General features: G+C 48.5%; 1 protein-coding gene across 1 annotated transcript in view; it reads right to left on the bottom strand.

Moving 5' to 3' along the window:
- Positions 1–19,251, bottom strand: part of LOC126544367 (sperm-specific sodium:proton exchanger-like) — an 87,896-nt gene that overhangs the window by 16,700 nt on the left and 51,945 nt on the right. The window contains exons 4-6 of the mRNA XM_050191676.2: positions 7,969–8,181; positions 1,420–1,602; positions 391–555 (exon numbers count right to left, since the gene is read on the bottom strand). Coding sequence (XP_050047633.2) covers positions 391–555; positions 1,420–1,602; positions 7,969–8,181 — 561 coding nt within the window. The remainder of the gene's footprint in view (positions 1–390; positions 556–1,419; positions 1,603–7,968; positions 8,182–19,251) is intronic.

Genomic DNA, 19,251 nt, shown 5'->3' with positions numbered 1-19,251 from the left:
ATTATTCTCATTTTGGACACGCGAGACTCGCTGGCCGATAGCCACGTAAAATGTAGCTCCCTCATAAAAACATCACGCATCGACAAAGCCATTGTTAGTGGCACTGAGAAATATTCAAAGCAGATGCAAAAATTACTTTCTACTACTTTCACGTTTCGATAAATAGATTCATTTCTTGATTCATATCTCGAGGGGAGATAAGAAATCCGTGTATATACGACGAACTCATTACAAAACTCCGTTTAAGTTCGTCACAATGGTCGAGTTCGGGTGTATACCGAATTATATGTTGAAGTATGCTTCCAGCACATAAGTATGTACGTCGTAATCGGGTTCATGCCGCAGCTCATAACTTGTGCTCGCATGTAAGCAAAAAAAAAACACCCTTGCCGTGATCATCTTGCGGTGCTCGGCGGTGTCCATGGCGCCGTTGTGGAGGAGGTCGTTGATGTGTCGCCGCACGTCGTTCAGGATGCTTTGACAGGCCTGGCGGCTCTTGAAGGCCACCGCCACGCCCGGGTACTTGCTGTGCACTTCCACCACCTGTCGAAGGACCTGCATGCGCCGCAAACTGACCCGTTTTTTTCGCGACCGCCGGATGGTTTGCATAGGTGAACGCTACCATGGACGGAATGAGCTAGGCGAGAAGGGATAGTGTAACATCTTTTACTCTGAATTATACTTGAACTTGAGACGAGATTGCGGTTAAACTGGCGCTAAACACGCTCCAGCAACACGAGTATAAGCGTCTGCGAACGAATCACAGCAGCGCCTCTAACACTGGCGAATGTAAAAATGCGTTTTCTGTTCTGTACATTGCTTTCAACAGCGCGAAGTAAACAAAACGCACAGAGAATGGAACAGCCACGAGCGCTTTGTGTGCTATACCTACTATGCACCAGTGAAAAGAACGTACGGAAGACCACACCAACTTGTCGACCAATGAGTCGTGCTGCCGTTCGTGATTTTTCACGTTCGTATTTCATTGCTGCTGCGTTGTACTACTGAAACTGGAAAGCTCCGCTCGAGAACTATATATATATATATATATATATATATATATATATATATATATATATATATATATATATATATATATATATATATATTTTAGGGCAGCGCTGTACAGACAGCGTGAAAGTATTGTCAGACCCTTGCATTGGAATTGCATTGTAGTGCAACGTGCACGGGCATATACATGTATATGCCAGCACACGTGTATGCGTTTGCACTGCATCTGCGGGTTTATACGGTAGCCACCTCCGGTGCATGAGCGTACATATATATATATATATATATATATATATATATATATATATATATATATATACATAACGATTATCGATCCACAATCGGCTGCTAGGTTTCAGCTAACAGCCGCAGCGTGTCGCTCCCGCGGCCACCAGTGCGCGCGCATACCTCGAGGCGGTTCTCGCCCGCGTGGCCGCGAATCTGGTCGGCCATGAACTCGTCGACCGTCTTCCAGATGTTCTCGCGCACGTCCTCCTCACCCTTGATGAGCGCCAGCCCGGTCTCGTAGGCCGCGTAGATGATCGAGTCCATGTACTGGTGGATCAGGCTGATCACCCACTCCACCAGGTCCTGCACGTTGACGCATAAGAAGAAAGCGCACGATGATTCGTAGAATCCTCATGGATACGTGTGCCTGGCACGTTTCTAACAGACGCTGGCTGCGTCCACCAGTGTCGCCGCGAGATACCTTTTCCAAGCGTCCGTAAGCGCAGAGAGAAACAGAGAGAGAGAGAGAGAGAGGAAAGCTATATTTAGTCGGATAGTGGTGCAGGGCCGGGTCACATTGCACTATTAGATCGCCAGCAGGTCAATCCCACTGGCGACGTCATGGGCGCGCTTGATGATCCGGTCTTGGAACCCCGGGTCCGAGTTGCGTACAGCAGGGTCTCCCGGTCGTCTGGAAGCAGGATTTTCCCTAATTCTGGAGGTTGGGGGGAGGGAGTGGTTTTCCTTGCATACCTAGGGTATATCATCGCACAGTATGCAATCGGGAGAAAACTGTGCTTGAAACATATGGGAAATAACTACCGGGTTAGGGAAAGAGTTTGTATAGTCTCATCCAGCCTAATTCCTGCTCTTTATTGAGCTTCTTACGTGGGAGCGGAAGCCTTCTTCGTCCAAGGCGGAAGTGGTGGGTCAGATTGTGAAATGAAATTATGCTATCCTTGGCTGTTCCCAGAGCGGAGGTGCTCACTGCCTGGCCGACTAAACCTCGGGCTGTCTGATGAGCCGCCTCGTTTCGAGGGTTGCCAGAATGTACCGGTACCCAATTCAATTCGATGACCCTATGTGGGGAGGTGATCTTACTAAGAATATTAAGAGTGGATTGAGCAATTCTGCCCCGGGCTAAATTGTGTATAGCCGTCTTGACGTCACTGAAAATAATATCTACCTGTGAATTTGCAATGGCGAAAGTCATGGTCGCCTCCTCAGCCATTGCGGATGTGCGTACATGGATGGAGGCGGAAAGGACTGCGCCATGCATGTACCCTTAATCCCTGCCGCTGCGAATGCTCTATTCGGAGTTGGATATTCAGCCTCATTGACGTAGGTGACACCCCGTTGCTGTTTATAATTATATGCCTTATGGATTGCCAGAGCCCTGGCATTCCTCCTACCTACGCGGTGTATAGGATGCCTATATTTGGGAAGAGGTTTAATGGTGAGCCGTTTCCTGATTGGTGTGGGTAGGTCCCTTGGTTCATCTATTTGTGGTTTTACGTTTTCGTCTAGTTTGACGGGGACACTTCTGCTTGTTTTAGTTTTCATGAGCCGCGCCATCTGTGCGGTGATGTGGGCCGCGCAGACTTCTTGAAGTGTGTTATGAATACCGAGTTTGAGAGATTTTTCTGTAAATGTACAGCGGGGTAGCCCCGACGCCACTTGAATGCTTGTCTGATTAGGTACTCAAGCTTCGTCTTTTCTGCAGCATAGACATGTAGGTAGGGCACTGAGTGGGTGAAGCGGCTAAGAAGGAAAGCCTTCTCTAACCTGCACAGATCCTTCTCCTTCATGCCCTTTCTCCTGTTTGCAATCCATTTGAGTAGACGGATTGTGTGATGGGTGGTGGTAGAAAGCCTGGATGAATAGGCCTAATACTATAAGTGTTTGGACGTCTGGTAGGGGTTGGCCGCTAACATTAACTGTGATGAGCAAGGGATCTTGGTGTGCCCACCTACCTCTTACCTTACAGCGAATGGCGAGGAGTTCAGACTTAGGCCGCGAGCAGGTGAGTCCTGCTTGTGCGGCGTAACTTTCTACTTGATCAACCGCCAATTGAAGAGTTGCTTCGATTTCTCCTTCGTTGCCTTTATTGGCCGAGAGGCTGATATCATTGGCCTAGAGGGTGTGATTCAAATTTTGAATTTTCGCAAGTATACCTGGAAGACGGATGAGCCCTAAATGAACAGAAATGGTGATAGGACCGAGCCTTGTGGAGTGCCTTGAGTACCTAGCGTTATTGGGCGAATGTTATGTTTCCTATTGTTATCACGGCTGTGCGTTTGAACAGAAAGGATCGGATATAATTGTAAATTCTGATGCCTGGGTTAATATTACTTAGATTTACGAGGATTATTTTGTGCGAGATGTTGTTAAAGGCCTTATTCAGGTCAAGGCCCAGGACAGCTCTGGTATGTTTGTTTCTTTCTCTGTCGATGATGTCCCGTTTAAGACGGTTCATGACATCCTGAGTGGACAAGTTTGCCCTGAAACCAATCATTGTGTCTCAGACGAGTGCCTTATCCTCAGCGTAGTTTTGAAGCCTATTAAGGATAAGATGCTCCACCAGCTTGCCCAGACAAGAGGTTATAAGGGAAATGAGCCCTATATTTTCCAGCGCTAGCTTTTTGCCAGGCTTAGGGATGAAAGTAATCTTGGCATGTTTCCACCCTTGTGGGAGGCTGCCTGATTGCCACTGATGGTTGAGGAAATCCGTTACTGCGATGATCGATTGAGAGTCCAGATTTCGGAGAAGCTTATTAGTTACTCCATCCGCTCCAGGTGCTGAGCCTGTGTGGAGTTCGCCTGTCGCGTTCCACACTTCTGCGTCCTCGCTATCCCTGTCTAGTTACGCATTGTCCGCAGCGATCTACTGTCTCTAGTGTTTACATATCGTCGTTGCAGTTCATTAACGAGTGTGTCCTCTGTACCCGAGTACTAGTGTATAAGTCGAGCCAATTCATTTTTTTTGGTCGATGTATTGGTACTAGAGTCTAGGAGATGGCTGAATAGGAGCCACGTCTTCTTGTCCCCAATTGTCCAGTCAAGCTATCGCAAATTTGGCCTCAGTGTTTTGTTTTTTTCAATCCAAGGGTATACTGTTCAATCTCCCTTTCTAAGCGAGCAATTTTCACACGGAGTGTCCTATTGAAGCGCTGTATTTTCCAGCGTTAAAGAAGGCTGGCGTGTGTTTCCCACATCTGGAGTAATTTACTGTCCGTAGTGTTGCTCTTCAGACGCAGGTGGCATTGAGGTGACACGTTTTACATCAGAGGCAAGATCGGGGATCCAATGTTCCTGGTCAGATTGTTGGAGCGGTTTGCTCCCGAATTTTGCGAAATTGGTCCCAATCCATGATTTTTGAGGTGGTGTTGGGGGGCTTTTTGGCTTGTATTTGAAAAGTGCTTGAGATAATATAATGATCGCTGCCAAGTGAGACGCCTGTGTTGGACCATCGAATATTACCTATGTTTCTGTAAAGCGTCAGGTCTGGAGATGTATCGACACTGACGCTATTGCCTATTCTGGTGACAATTTGCGCGTCATTGCGAAAAGAGAGGCCATCATTTTGTCATCATCATCATCATCATCATCATCATCATCATCATCATCATCATCATCATCATCACCAGCCTGGTTACGCCCACTGCAGGGTAAAGGCCTCTCCCATACTTCTCCAACAACCCCGGTCATGTACTAATTGTGGCCATGTCGTCCCTGCAAACTTCTTAATCCTTATAGCCTGCTAATTTTACGACGGCGTTAGTTTCCTGAAGGACTATAATGTCGGGAGGTTTTTGAAGGTTTTAAAAGCGGAACTGCATGTGGGCTTTTTTGTTTCGACATATCCCCTGCAGTCCCACTGCCATACGTCAATTGCCCGGGTGAGTGGAGCCATGTTGGCTGGGGGCGGGAGTACTAAGCGTGGGGAGTTGAATTACCTGAGCTGGAAGCGGGGTTTGGAGTTCTTGAAGGGACTTAAATAATTGCATAATTTGTGAGTGAAAGTTGACAAACATGTTTTCAACTTTCTCATCAAGTTCTTTGACGTAAATGATACATTACTCATTGGCTTTTCATATGGTTACAGATTTAGATTAAGGTTTCTTATCTGAAGGGGCTTCCGCCATCTTTTTGGCTTGCGGTTCCTTATCGGAGGTTGCAGGGCGTTTGAGCCCATTGCTGCTGCCCGTAGTGTCCACGATTTGGTTGTCCATGGTCCTAGGATGCGGGTTAACAGCGAAGAATTTTGGCAGGTTGGTGAATAGATTGTTAACGGCAGCCTGATTAGCTCCTATCCACTGATCCATAAAGTCTAGGCGCTTATTTATGTTTCGAATGGCCTGAAGAACTTACTCAAAAGGGGAGTCAATTTTGTCTTTTTCCTGCTTCTGGGATTTGTCTTAAGGGACCCTGGCTACCCAGCTCACCCGTTTCTCGGGCTTGCTTGTCTCTTACCGTCCCTTGCAGCTCGGGAAGGAGACTACGACTTTACGCGGAGAGGTGGAAATGAGCTGGAGCGGTCACGGGCGGCGTACTGCGTTCGTTGTTCACTCGCCTTGTCTTGACGTTGTTTTGGTCTTGATTCGCGGCATGGTCCGGCCTCAGAGTTCCGGTTCATCGGCTCAGCGGGCTTAAGTTGATCCGCGAAGTGGTACTTGCAGTTCTTGCTCCCTGTTGCATGTGCGCCTCCACGAACAATGCACTTAGGAGTGCAGTGGGGTGGCTCTTCAGGGCCTGGAGGTGATGGTTGTTCGCCGCAGCTGTGGAACCGCTGCTGCTGCGACTTGCTGCAGACGTCAGCGCGGCGGTGTCCAATCATGCGGCAATTAAAGCAGGTTTTGACTTTTTCTCAGAACTTATCGCACTGGAACAATTCCAACCACAAACGTCACCAAAACGAAACGAGCTTTACCAATCTTTCATGCAGAAATTATTGGCGATTCCGGATTGTGGCTTGCTACAGCGTCCAGTTCTGCATCGGGCGTTTCTCTCAGGTGACAGGCTTCGTAGATAACAACCCTGGATGATCGAGTCGTAGGGTGATGGAACATATAACATAGCCGGAAAATCCTTGCCTTCCGGATTCACGGATTGCAAACGACGATAACTTCTCAAGCGATCGGGATTCTTGGTGCCGATAGTGATCATGTTGTTGTTTAAGTTGGCTCGAGCACAATCTTCCTTGAGTTCCGGTACCGGGTCTGGATTCACTGAGACAGCCATTGCCTGAGGAACTGCTCTGGGGCTTTAAGCCCGAAGCTCAAAACCTCTTGGTCGCACGACTACTTTTTGGTAGTCTGCCGGCAGAGGGAATTTCGGATGCACCTTCGGTGAGGTTGACTCCTGTGGCGTCCATCTTGGCACTGCTTCTTCCCGCCTTCTAGGCACAGGCGGATTGCCTGGATCCGATGGGGCTGTGCTTCTGGTGGTGTCCCAGGACTCGTTCCCAGCCCTCTTTCGAGAGCTGTTCCGAGGAAACGTCTTCAGCGGCAAAGGAGTATATTCCATTCTTCTTGGCTTAACGGGCTTGCGTTGGCGCGGTGTTACCGACGAAGCGTTGGGGGACGCTAAGCCTAACACGACCCAGCGTTCCCGTACACTTGGTGATTCAAGAAGCCGCTAGAGTGGTCGGCGGATGACCCACCTGCACATAAACTGGCTTCGGCTTTCCGGGAGCACTGTCCGATATCACCACGGCATGCGAACAATTGCCTACGTGGCGAGTAGCAGCCCTCGAGCAGGATCGAAGAGCGGAGCACATAAAAACACGTCCGCTCCATCCAAGGCGTCACGAGCGTCTCCTCCGTAAGCGCAGAAAACAAACGATGCTTCGTGGCGAGACAAGGAGAGCGCGCACTCGTGAAGACAGCGCCTTCGCCGGGATGAATGGCCGAAGGCGTAACGTTGGTCGGTGCACGACGAGATCGAAAATGGGTAAAATAAAAGCTTTTCATCTTCTTCCTCTCATACCGGAGCAGAGCAGTTGGAGATGTGCAGTCGAGGAGGAGAGAGCTGCCGAGCTGGCAGCGGATAGCGGCCGCAGAGCGCGTCCTTGCTTACCACGGACGCAATGCGATAATTCTCCTTCCCTGATATTTCTGCGAAGTACCAAGTTCCCGTGCAGGGAGAGGAGGCATCAGGAAGAATTCGCAAGCTCAATTTTGTGAACAACACGCTAGATGCATTGCAACAGTTTGCGTGCATGACGAGGCATTGTACGCAAAGGTCGCCGACAACATTAACCGCGCCAGCCTGGGAGCAGATCGAGGCAGCTGCAGTTACCACGTGTAACGCTACAGAGGTGACCTTGCACAAGTGGCTTGCTCTGAAACCCTCGCGTGCTCATTATCGCGCTTCGTCACTGACTTTTTGATTCTCGCAGGATTCCGCTGTTTCTTGCGGATTCTTTTTTTTCTTCTTTACCAGCCGTGCTCTCATATAGCTACAACGGTTTCGGGGCTCATATTCCGCGGGCCCGATTTCGCATTAAGCGAGGAAGCAGCCACCGCCGAGGGGGCTATACCGTATAAAGCCGAAGCTGGAGCGCAAACGCACACACTTGTGCTAGAGCATATATATGCCCGCGCGTGTTGCATTACACTGCAATTCCAATGCCAGGGTGTGTAACTACTTTCACGCGGCCTGTACGGTGCTGCCCCAAATCGCCGCCAGCGATGCAAACGCGAGGCGGTGCACCACGCGTCGCCTCACCTCGCCGTACTGCGTCAGGTGCACGAGGCGCATGAGCATGGCGCACAGAAAGAGCGTCGCCAGCGCCATGCCCACGGTGCCGTCGCTGAGGCGCTGGTCGACCACCCTCAGCGCCACCTGGAGTCCGTACAGCCCGGAGCACGCCACGACCAGCAACAAGTCCAGCAGGTTGTACTGCTCGATGCGCACGAAACGCTGGCCGTACACGAACACCTGCGACACGAAGTGTGCAATATACGAAATGAAGCCGAACCCGAGGTTATAACGAGCAGGCTTACGCGAGCTAAAGAAAGTTCGATATATCAGCTAAATTCCACACGCCCATCGTCGTCTGCATGTAGAGAACTCAAACGAACTTTTGCGATGTGTTGGTTATATACGAATGATGATCTCCCGTGGAGAAAAAACAAAACAAGGAAGCAATTACTTTATTGAAAACATACATTTTTGGTTAATATTTTTCGCAATTCTTTGCTGACTTCACAACTGCCCAGCGATTGGAGGACAGCCCAAATTGTGCCCATCTTTGAAAAGGGAGACCGCCTGACATTAGGAAATTACTGTCCTATTTCACTAACTTCGCAATGCTGTAAAATTATTCAGCATATCATAGCTACTAGTATAACGAACTTCCTCGAGGAACGCTGCATATTGACCAAAGTTCAGCATGGGTCTCGGAAAGCATTATCAAACGGAGCTCAACTCGCCACATCATTTCATTCTCCCGCAATAACCCTCGACAGACACGGTAGGATAGATATGCTTTTCTTGGATTTTTGCAAAGCCTTCGATAAAGTTCCTCACAGTAAACTCATTTTCAAAGTTGAAACAATAGGCAGTCTACACATACCTTTTGCTTTGATTTCAGCCTACTTGAATAATCGCAAACAATGCGTTGATGTAGCAGGTCAACACTCGGGCTGTCTTGCAGTCACATCTGGTGTACCTCAGGGCAGTGTGTTATGCCCTTTGCTCGTTATATCATATATTAATGATATTGTTGATCTTGTTCGCCCTGGTGCAGAAATAAGATTGTTTGCTGAAGATTGTGTTTTCTTTAAAGAAATTAGTTCCACTAACAATTACAACAACCTCAACACTAGTCTGGGCAATATACATGAATGGTGTGCAAAATGGGCAATGACCCTTAACACGAACAAATGTGCCTGCCTTCCAGTAACTCGCAAAAAAATCTGCTGTCATTTACCTACATATTAGGGCCTTCGCCATTACAAGAAGTAAGTTGTTATAAATATCTCGGTGTAACACTCACTTCAAACCTGTCTCGGAATCTTCATCTTGATAATGCTTGTTCATCTGCATTCCGCAAGCTTTGTGTCCTTAAACAAACTTAAAACTGCTCCCACTAATGTTAAGCTCCTCTGCTATACTGCTCTTGTGCGGCCAAGACTGGAATATGCGTGCATTATATGGGATCCTCATACTAAGCGCAACATTGATTGTCTTGAACGTATTCAGAGAAAGGCCGTAAAGCTTATTTTTAATATATTTTCCACATTAGGTTCACCTTCTGATTTAATGCAAGCAATTGACATTCCCCTATTACACGCACGAAAGCGAAACTTTAGAATTTCTTTCGAACCGACTTACCAAGGCAAGTGATCAAACTGCGAAGTAACCTATCTGAGCTTGTATTATTGTTGCTTTCTTGCGTTGCTGTTTCTTTTCTATTTCTTTTGTATTTGTATCGACCACGATGCTTGGACCATGAGTGCGCAGTATCGCATAAATAAATGAAATAAAAGTAACTACGCGTAGTGTAGTCAATATTTATTCGTGCCTTGAACTCAGGTCTATACTGCAGCCTACTTTCATCAGTGTTTGCACAGAACCGGCGCAACACATACTGCAGAAAGTGCGCAAAATATAGCAGGACTAAAAGCAATAAAAATAACTGGTACCCGGACTCTCGTTCGCAGCATGCGAGCACCTTTATGGAGCTGGCAGCGGGCGCCTCGAGTTGTTCATTATGAGCGAGTTATTTTCCAAGAGTATCGATCGGTAAGTTTCGCATGTAAGATATAGAGATTAATTCGCTCTATCCAGTCTAACTGTAATATATTCGAGCTAGGCTATATCTCGTTCGATTCAACCATGACACTCTAAGAAAAGTGAACATTCCGCGAGGCGTATCTTGTCCCCAAACAATGACCATCATCTATCTTGACTGCCTTTTCTTCAACGCTGCGAAGCCGGTACTTCCAAGTCACGAACGGCATGCAGATTATCAGCGTGAAACAGCATTCTTGAGAGGAAAGCACCTAATGCCGAGTTTTCAAGAAAGGAAACGCAAGCAATACAATACATAGAACGATTATTGTTTGGGAACACGATACACCTCCAAAGGGTGTAAAGTTTTTCTAGAGTGCAGTTCACAAGGTGCTGCGCTCTGGCTATTTGTTCAACGGTGCGGCATGGCTTCTACACGTTGGTTCAAGCGGCGGGCGGGCTTCGTGTGGGACGAATTCACAGGATTGGTTCACAGCGGAGGCGACTCAGTCTTTGGCTTAGCGCGGATCGATCTGTGTATACGAGTACGGACCTGAGAACGAACTGACGCGAACGCTCTAGCACAGATACGAGCTACACACGAAGAAGGTGGCGCACGCCGAGGTACTAGGAAATGTGCCCGGTCTGATGCGTCTGCGGTGACCAATGGAAGCACCATGTCGTCCAGAGGGAAAGCGTTCTTTTCGGGCCGGAGTATGCAGGCCGCCACACGCCGGGAAGACGTCATGGCCGCGTCACGGTGGCGCCTCCCTTACAGGGGAAGGCTAATCGTTCTGAAGGCATTCCTGATAAGGTTGCTTCGCTAGCTTGCTAACTGCTTCAGCTAAGCGACGGTAACGTTCGCCGAGGCATGTAGATACACGTTTGGCAAAGCGCGCATGTAAACGTACGTGCTCGCGGTACTGGTTGTTTGTGTGCTGCGAGCAGCCAAGGTTGTTCGCAGCACACAAACAACCAGCACATGCGCATATACGGGCCTCGACTACCGGTGGGAGGCTGACCACGCAACGCCCCTGCACACAGTATAGGACGCCCAATCGAATTCACGCTGCACCATCTGCTTCCGGGTGTGATGCCACCCAACGGAATGCATTATGACCGCAAATCAATCATCGAGCTCCCCGTTTCTATTTGGTCTGCGGACCTCACACACACACACATATATATATATATATATATATATATATGCTTCTGCATGCAGCAGCCGCAGTTCAAAAATCAGGCATATTTCTGCCGTCGGGAGATATTTAGACGTCCACCACGAACGAAAGATTTCGTGTACACTATATATGGTATGTAGGGCCATCTCTTGGCGCCGTGCTGGTGGTGTGTATAGGCGAAGCTTCTCACCATGATGGACATCTCCGTGGCGAACGCGGCCAGGTAGGCGGTCTGCACGCCGATCGCCAGCACTCCGACCCGGTGGTCGTACATGGGCAGAAGCAGGACGCCCCCGAGGCAAGCGGCTGCGCTAACGGTGACCGAACACTGGACCAGGTCGTAGCGCGGGTGCTCGAACACCTCGACGACGCGTTCGCGGATACTCATCTCGAACGAATACTCGCCGCCCTCGCCCCGGTCGGCGAGGCCGTCGCAGCCGAAGTCGTCGCCGCCGGTGCCGCTCTTCAGCAAGGACTTCTGCGCGAGTGTACACGGGGGCTTCGATCCACTTCAGATTCAACGGGCACCAGCGGCATCAAGGCCGGATGTAAGGACCATCATAATCATCTTTTTTTATGCTCGTTACAGGACGATCAAAGGCCTCTCCTAGCGATCTTCAATTACGCGTATTGTGCTAGCCGGCTCTGTTGCAGACATATATTCCTGCAAACTTCCTGTTCTCCCCACACTGTATATATATACCTAAACCTTTTCCATTACTCAACGTCTTTACCTTTGCCTTGGCCACCTAGTCCACTGCTATATTCGGCCGCCTGGTTATCTGCATTACACGGCTTGCTTAACTTAGAAGGGTGATGGTTTGGGCTAGTTGGTTTTCTATGAGACTGTGTCGTGCAGCGCGAAGCGGGACAGGGGACACAGGGAAAAGCGCTTGTCCTAGCTTTTTCCCGTGTCTCCTGTTCCGCATCGCGCTGCACCACACAGCCTGCCTAACGTAATTTCTTCCTCTTAATATGAAGTAGAAGAGGCAGTATACACAATCTTGGTCGCTAATACGTGCCTCCTTATTGCTGTCTCATAACGTTACAAATATATACGCGTATCTTGCGTTCCACCGGTGGGTTGCAGAGTCCTTATTAGCTTCTTATCAAGCTTCGTTGATGCCCTAACATTAGGTTCTTTAATTCCAATTCCAAAAGCACTCTGAAGCTATTGCTTAGGGTAAAGTTTATCCTCAGTAACTAACTATGCTCCAAGGATGCATTTTTAGCACGAACGGGCTCTGATTCAGCCAAGAGATGCGCATTACCTTAACAGGTGACGTCGTAACGTTCTTTCATGCTGCACTGAAACTCTGATAAGTTTCAGTGCGACGCTTAACTCTGCTGTCACTTTTACCGATTGTCCCTTCAAACGAAACTGCCATTTTTTGTGTGTCTGTGTGCAACCAGACGCGTTGCATGTCTCGCAACGCCCGAGCTGCACAACAGGGACAGTACGAAGGCGGCGACTCGAGCGCGTCTCGAGAGAGTGCGTGATTGCCATCGTAATCAAACGTGAGCATATTTAAAACGCGAGCTTAAACTGGCCTCTTCAGACATAAAGCTAGCCTCGTACAAGATGCTTGTCCTTCCAGCGTTAGAATATATGCCTGCGAGGTGTGGGACCATTTTTAAAGGGCCCCTCATCAGGCCACATGGCAAATTTTGGTTATACACTGGAATTTGCTATACGCGCCCTATATAGGTGCGTTCTACTGCAAGAATTTTTCAAACTGTTTCGTTAATAGCCGAGGCAGAAATATTTCAGTGCCGCGAACCCCGGGAGACTTGGCGACACCACCAACATAACGCTCTCTGCACTTGCCTTTCGTCTAGCCTCCGCAAGCGAAATTCTTTCCCTGCGTTCCCCCATGACGCAGCCAGATGATCGCGTGACGCACACGTCACGGGCCCTGCCTTCTTCATTTTCCTCGCTTTTTTTGTTTTTTTTTTGTTGCGAGGCGCACTTCCACTGGCGGTCACTCGCGCGAGCTGTTTAGTTTGTCTCGTTTCGCGCAGCGCACGATTTAGCGCGCTGCGCGCGAGAAGACCTTACTAGCGGTATAAGTCACTGCTGCATGAACACCAAGGCAGACGCAAGCGGACCACAGAGCATGATGGCGCGATGGAACACAGTAGAAAACTACATAGTTTCGATTTCTGCGCGCGCGACTGCACTACATGGGAAAAGGCAGACGAAACGGAAGCACAGCTCTCTTGCTACTGTACGAAGTGAAACAAAGACACGCAGAAATTCGGTTTGTAGGTTTTACTATTTCTCGAAACTCTAATTGGTCAATTGAAACAACAGATCAAACAAATAAATGCTGTTGGCTCGAATGATTCTCAAAGTCACGTGCCTCTATGAGCGACGTCACAGCACTGCCATATGCGCAAGCGCACTTGTGCGATATACGTCGACTCTCCGGCTGGGAGCGCGGTGCCCCCGAGGAGAAGGGCAAACGGGGTTTGGCTTGAAATTTAAGCTTATATCCGCGGCGCACAGGAATGTTAAATTTATGTACTTAGTAGAAACAATTGTTAACGCGCAGTGCACGCACTGCGCTTGTCAACTCGAAATTGCCAGACCTGCAGAGGCGGCTTGCACAAACACTGAATAACAAAAAAAAATGGCCAGGCTTAGCTTGGTTAAGCCAAGAATGCGTTGCATATTTGGGAGTTGGGAGGAGCGGGAGTCAGGTGGTGGCTGCGGCCACGCGCGACCACGCGAGTTGGGGCCCAGCTTTTCCTCCGTGACGTGGATGGATGGATGGATGTTATGAGCGTCCCCTTTGGAACGGGGCGGTGGGTTGTGCCACCAAGCTCTTGCTACTATGCTGCCTAATATCCTACCTAGGTTAACCAATGAAAAAAGAAAAAAAAAACACTATGAACTACCGCGTCCAAACTTTCTGATCCCCTATTGCGAATTGTGCTTTTGTACGTCTCCGTCTTTTGTCGTTTCCCTACTTTTCTTCCACCAATCCTCCAATCGCCTCTTACTAATGTCTATTGCGGACCTGTTTGCTTTACCACTGCTCCCGCTGAACCCAAGGGCTTCAAGGAGGCCAGTGGTGCCTAAATCGACCGCTGGGTAGACGTCTTCACATTCTAATAAAATATGCTCCGTCGTTTCCCTAGCTTTACCGCAGCAAGCACATGCTTCTTCTTCCTTCTTATATCTCGCTTTATAGGTGCGTGTTCTAAGGCATTCCGATCTCGCTTCGAAAGTAATGAGCTTCCCTTTGAGTTATCATAAATGGTTTCTTTCCTGATTTCGTTTTTTCCTCTTAAGTAGTTACTCATGGCAGGTTTCTTTTCCATTGCCGCCACCCATGAGATTAATTCAGCCTCTCTGACTTTCCGCTTGACCTTCCTTGTTGCTGTGTTGCCCACCCCACACGCCGCATACTTGCTGGTAAGCTTCCTAGTTCTTTCCCTCCACTGTGAATCAATGTTTTGCCTGTACAGATACCTGAACACTCTCCCAGCCCGTTTACTTTCTTCCATATTCCTCAGCCGTTCTTCATACTCAATTTTACTGCGAGCTTCCCTCACTTCAAAACTAGTCCAGCCCATATCCCCCTGCATAGCTTCATTTGTAGTCTTCCCGTGAGCGCCCAATGCGAGGCGACCCACTGACCTTTGGTTCCCGTCGAGTCCTGATTGTACCCCTGATTTAAAGCAAACAACCGCATTTCCAAAAGTAAGTCCTGGAACCATTACCCCTTTCCACATACCTCGGAGGACCTCGTACCTATTGTATCCCCATAGCGCTCTGTGCTTCATTATGGCTGTATTTCTCTTCCCCTTGACTGTTATGGTTTTTTCCTGTGTTTCCATATATCCATTGCCTTCGTTTATCCATATACCAAGGTATTTATATTCTGTTACCCGAGGTATTTCTTGGCCCTGTATTTCCACTGTCTGTTCACTGTTTTCATTGAATACCATAACACCTGATTTTCTAACACTAAATATCAAACCTAAATTTTTGCCTAAATTGTTGCCTCACGCGCCGGCGCAGCGCCCCTAGCGGGAGGAGCGGGAGTCAGGTGGTGGCTGCGGCCGCGCGCGACCGCACGAGTTGGGGCCCAGCTTTTCCTCCGGCTGTCGTGATGTCACGTCACGTGGTTGCGCTAAAGGTCAATGGTGGCTGCCCGGCCGCGCCCAAGGGCTGAACTGAGTGATTGCAATATGCAACGCATAAAATAACGAATGTAGGAACGCGTTCTTAAAGGCTCCACAGATAACGCCTATAGGCGTTGTCTATGTTATACCAAAGACTTGGTCGCATGACTAAAGCAGGTGTAGAGATGGTCTTTTCTTTTTTTCTATTACAGAAGGTAAGACTCCGTGATACCACTTTATTATGATGCGAACCTGTCTATTCTTGATCAGAGAAGGAAAGACTTGCTCCGTTTAAGTGCATATTGAATGCTTTAGTTCTGGGAGACAAAGGTAACGATATATAAAATTAAAGAAATGACGCGGATTGCTTGCTATAAATCTAACGAACATGTGATGGAACTACCGTACATTTCACAAAGAACTATTTCAAATTCTCATTTTTTCGTCGACCGCGCACGAATTAAATCGTCTTCCTGCTTGCGTTAGAATTGCCGAAAAGCACCCTTTGTTCTCATCCTAGTTTTAGACTATATTCAAGAATAGCATTTGGATATAGTGTTAGTATAATGAAACTTTATTGTATTATTTTATCTTGAAAGGGCAAAATTGTCATCCACCTGACTATAAGCCCATACGAGTTTCTCAGAAAGAAAGCTCACAGTCGAAGATATTGTTCTGGTCCGGTATTATGCAAGACAAGGGTGAATTTCCTCCACTCCCGGTTAGCTCAGATAATAGAGCGACCGCCCCGGAAAGGCGCTGTTCCCGGGTTGGATCCCCGAACCAGGACGAAATTTTATTCTACTGCCAAGCTTCACTTCTGGGAAACCCATATATGGGCTTCCTTTGTATAGCTTCATGCTGCAGTCGTGTGGATGGCAATTTTTTTCTTTCAAGAACTTTCATCCGGCCATGCGGGCTCCCGCTAGACTGACTGGCCATATCAGTTTGTCTACTAAAGTGCTAATGCATTGCACAATACTGCTCGTGTACGAATGAAACTGTGCATTCCTACTCATGTTGCAGGTGTCGTAATACTGTTTTCTAAGCTTTCGGAGCGCTGCTCTTAAGGACTAAGTATAGTCCCCCGTAGCGTGAGCGCGCACACGTTACGTCAAGTTGGCGAGAACAGCGTCTACAGTTCGACCGGCGGTTCGACGCACTGGCGCAGTCAACGTAACCCTGCAGAGGCGGCCAACGCGCTCCGACGCGCCCGGCGTCACGCCACGCTCGCCCGCGAGCCGATCACGTCGGACTATAAAGGCGCCTTTCGGCGCCCGTTCCTACGGCGAGCGTCTGCGGCGGCGGCGGCGGCGTAACCGAGCGAACGAGCGCAGTGAAAGATGAAAGCGAACGCCGAGCGCAGCGGGGGATGAAAGACCCGAGAAGGAAAGCGGAGAAGAGGGTGCAGCGGAACCATGAGGCGGAAAGCGGAGGAGGGTGTGGCGAAAGCGTGAGGAGAAAAGCGCCGTGCGGCGACGATGGTTACGAGATGGCGCCAGAGCGGCGCGCACCGTCTGGGAGGTCTGACGGCGGTGGCCGCTGTGAATACGCGCGCCCACGCGCTGGATCTCGCGACCTCCAGATAAGCGAGGCAGTCGCGTCGCACTTCACTCCATTTGCAACGTGTCGCAGAAGAAAGACTGTCCACGCCAGCCAATATATCGTGAAATGAAAACAGCTATAGAGCTGCGCTCAAATCTTGCATTAGGGAGTATCGAAATCGTCGCGGTGAGTTTTATTTTTTCACAATGATGGCAAGCATAGCTTTTGTATAGCATTACGTCATTGAAATTATAATGCCTAATTTTTGTGGTAGTGATGTACCAAAGTGTTATCGTATAGATGTACTAATGTGTTCATCTGATACTGTGTTCAGCACTCCTATCTAGGTTCAATACTGGAGTGACAGTATCTTCAAATAAATAAATAAATAAATAAATAAATAAATAAATAAATAAATAAATTGACAGTAACTTAAGTAACCTTACGCCATTTGAATGCGAACGCATTATGACTTCACTAAGTTCCAATTATCGCGTCACCATGATATGTGACGTCATACATTGCCACGGGTCCTTTACAGCTCTACCTTAATCCACTTTAATCCACCTTGCTCTAATTTGTGCCAATTAATCCAGGTTGCTCTAATTTGTACCAACCTTAATCCATTTTATTCCACCACTAAAATTGACCTTAAACCACTTTAATGCACCCTAAACTATACTATTATACTTTAATTCACCTTCATCCACCTTAATTCATTTTCAATCACCCTCATTTACTTTACTTAGCTTTAATTAACTTTATTCCACCTAAAGTCACGTTATCTAACTTACTCTGTATTGCTACTGAAGTCATACAAGGCTCTGATGGCGTATTTTTGGTACCACTGGTTGCTGGCAACAACGCCGGCTTAGCTGCCTGATGGGACATATAATTCTTTGGCAATAATAAATCCTTCGCCCCTAAGTTGTAAGCATTTAAAAACGACTGCAAGGGCGCTCTCGCTCCTCGCACGGCGTCCTGACCTACAGCAATACGCGGGGCCAGCATGGCGCAACAACTGCTGTTGTGCAGTGGAAACAGCGCCATAACCGATACCAGCCGTGTCACAACCACGGAGGAAGAGATAGGAGGGATCACACCGTAACGCGACTGAAGCCACACCTGTCGGCCAAACACGTGATCGCACGTCAAAGTGCGCGGCTGGTTTTGGTGCGCCCTGTCTGCAGGCAGAGTCATGGCAGGGCAGCCGAAAAAAATGCGCACCGAATAAAAACGTGGAATAGAAATTACTGGCACAGCTACTGGAAATCAAACATCTCAGGAAATATGTATTCTTGCTCCGTGATCTCGACGCAAGAGGTCACGTGTTGGGCGACCATTGTGGCTTCGCGAAGCGTTTCGCTTGCCAAAGCTGGCTTCGTGACGTAATGCCCTCTCCTATATATTTCCTTCCTCCACGGTCACAAACGCTGGCGCAACGAGGAACGGCAGAAGCAGCTCACATCACATCGATATAGCGCATCACATGAGATGAGACCGACGGTAAACCGCCGGCGTTTGTCACCAGCCAATGAAAACATGTGATTGATTTAGCTGGACGGTGTTTACCGTACTGTCCCTTTCGCTCAGACCAGTCTATAGATGAACCACTATGTGACGCGTGTGCTCACAACGATATAATGCCAGCAGCAGCGGTAGGCAGAACGCTGCCGAGGCGATCGAGCGGAGCCTGATCGTGCGTTCATTTCACTGCCGCGTCCCTCCGTCTCTGAAGACCGTCTAACCGCGTTCCAAAGCGGCAGCCACATGCACGCGATATTCAGGCACCAGCGACAAGCGATGTGACAGGCGCACGCTGTCGAGTCGCGGCGTGGAGCAACCACATGCGCGGACAAGACACCGCGAAAAAGAGTAGCGACAAATTTGCACTGATGTCCGAACAAATGCCATTGTGTGTCCGTAAAGGAGTCTCAAACGTACCACCGAGGTCACTGTTTTAGCGATCGTGTATCATCATCATCATCATCATCATCATCATCATCATCATCATCATCATCATCATCATCATGGTTACGCCCGCTGCGGGCAAAGGTCTCTCCCATACTTCTCCTACTACCGCGGTCATGTAATAATTGTGGCCTCGTTGTCCCTGGAAACTTCTTAATCTTATCCGCCCACCTAACTTTCTGCCGCCCCCTGCTACGCTTCCCTTCCCTTGGAATCCAGTCCGTAACCCTTAATGACCATTGATTATCTTCCCTCCTCATTACATGTCCTGCCCATGCCCATTTCTTTTTCTTGATTTCAGCTAAGATGTCGTTAACTCGCGTTTGTTCCCTCACCCAATCTGCTCTTTTCTTACCGCTTAACGTTACACCCACCATTCTCTCCATAGCTCGTTGCGCCGTCCTCAATTTGAGTAGAACCCTTTACGTAAGCCTCCAGGTTT

The sequence above is a fragment of the Dermacentor andersoni genome, chromosome 3, assembly GCF_023375885.2.
Source record: "Dermacentor andersoni chromosome 3, qqDerAnde1_hic_scaffold, whole genome shotgun sequence".
In the NCBI taxonomy this organism is placed as follows: domain Eukaryota; kingdom Metazoa; phylum Arthropoda; class Arachnida; order Ixodida; family Ixodidae; genus Dermacentor; species Dermacentor andersoni.
The sequence above is the reverse complement of the archived record's forward strand: the minus strand, read 5'-3'. Positions and strand labels throughout refer to the sequence as shown.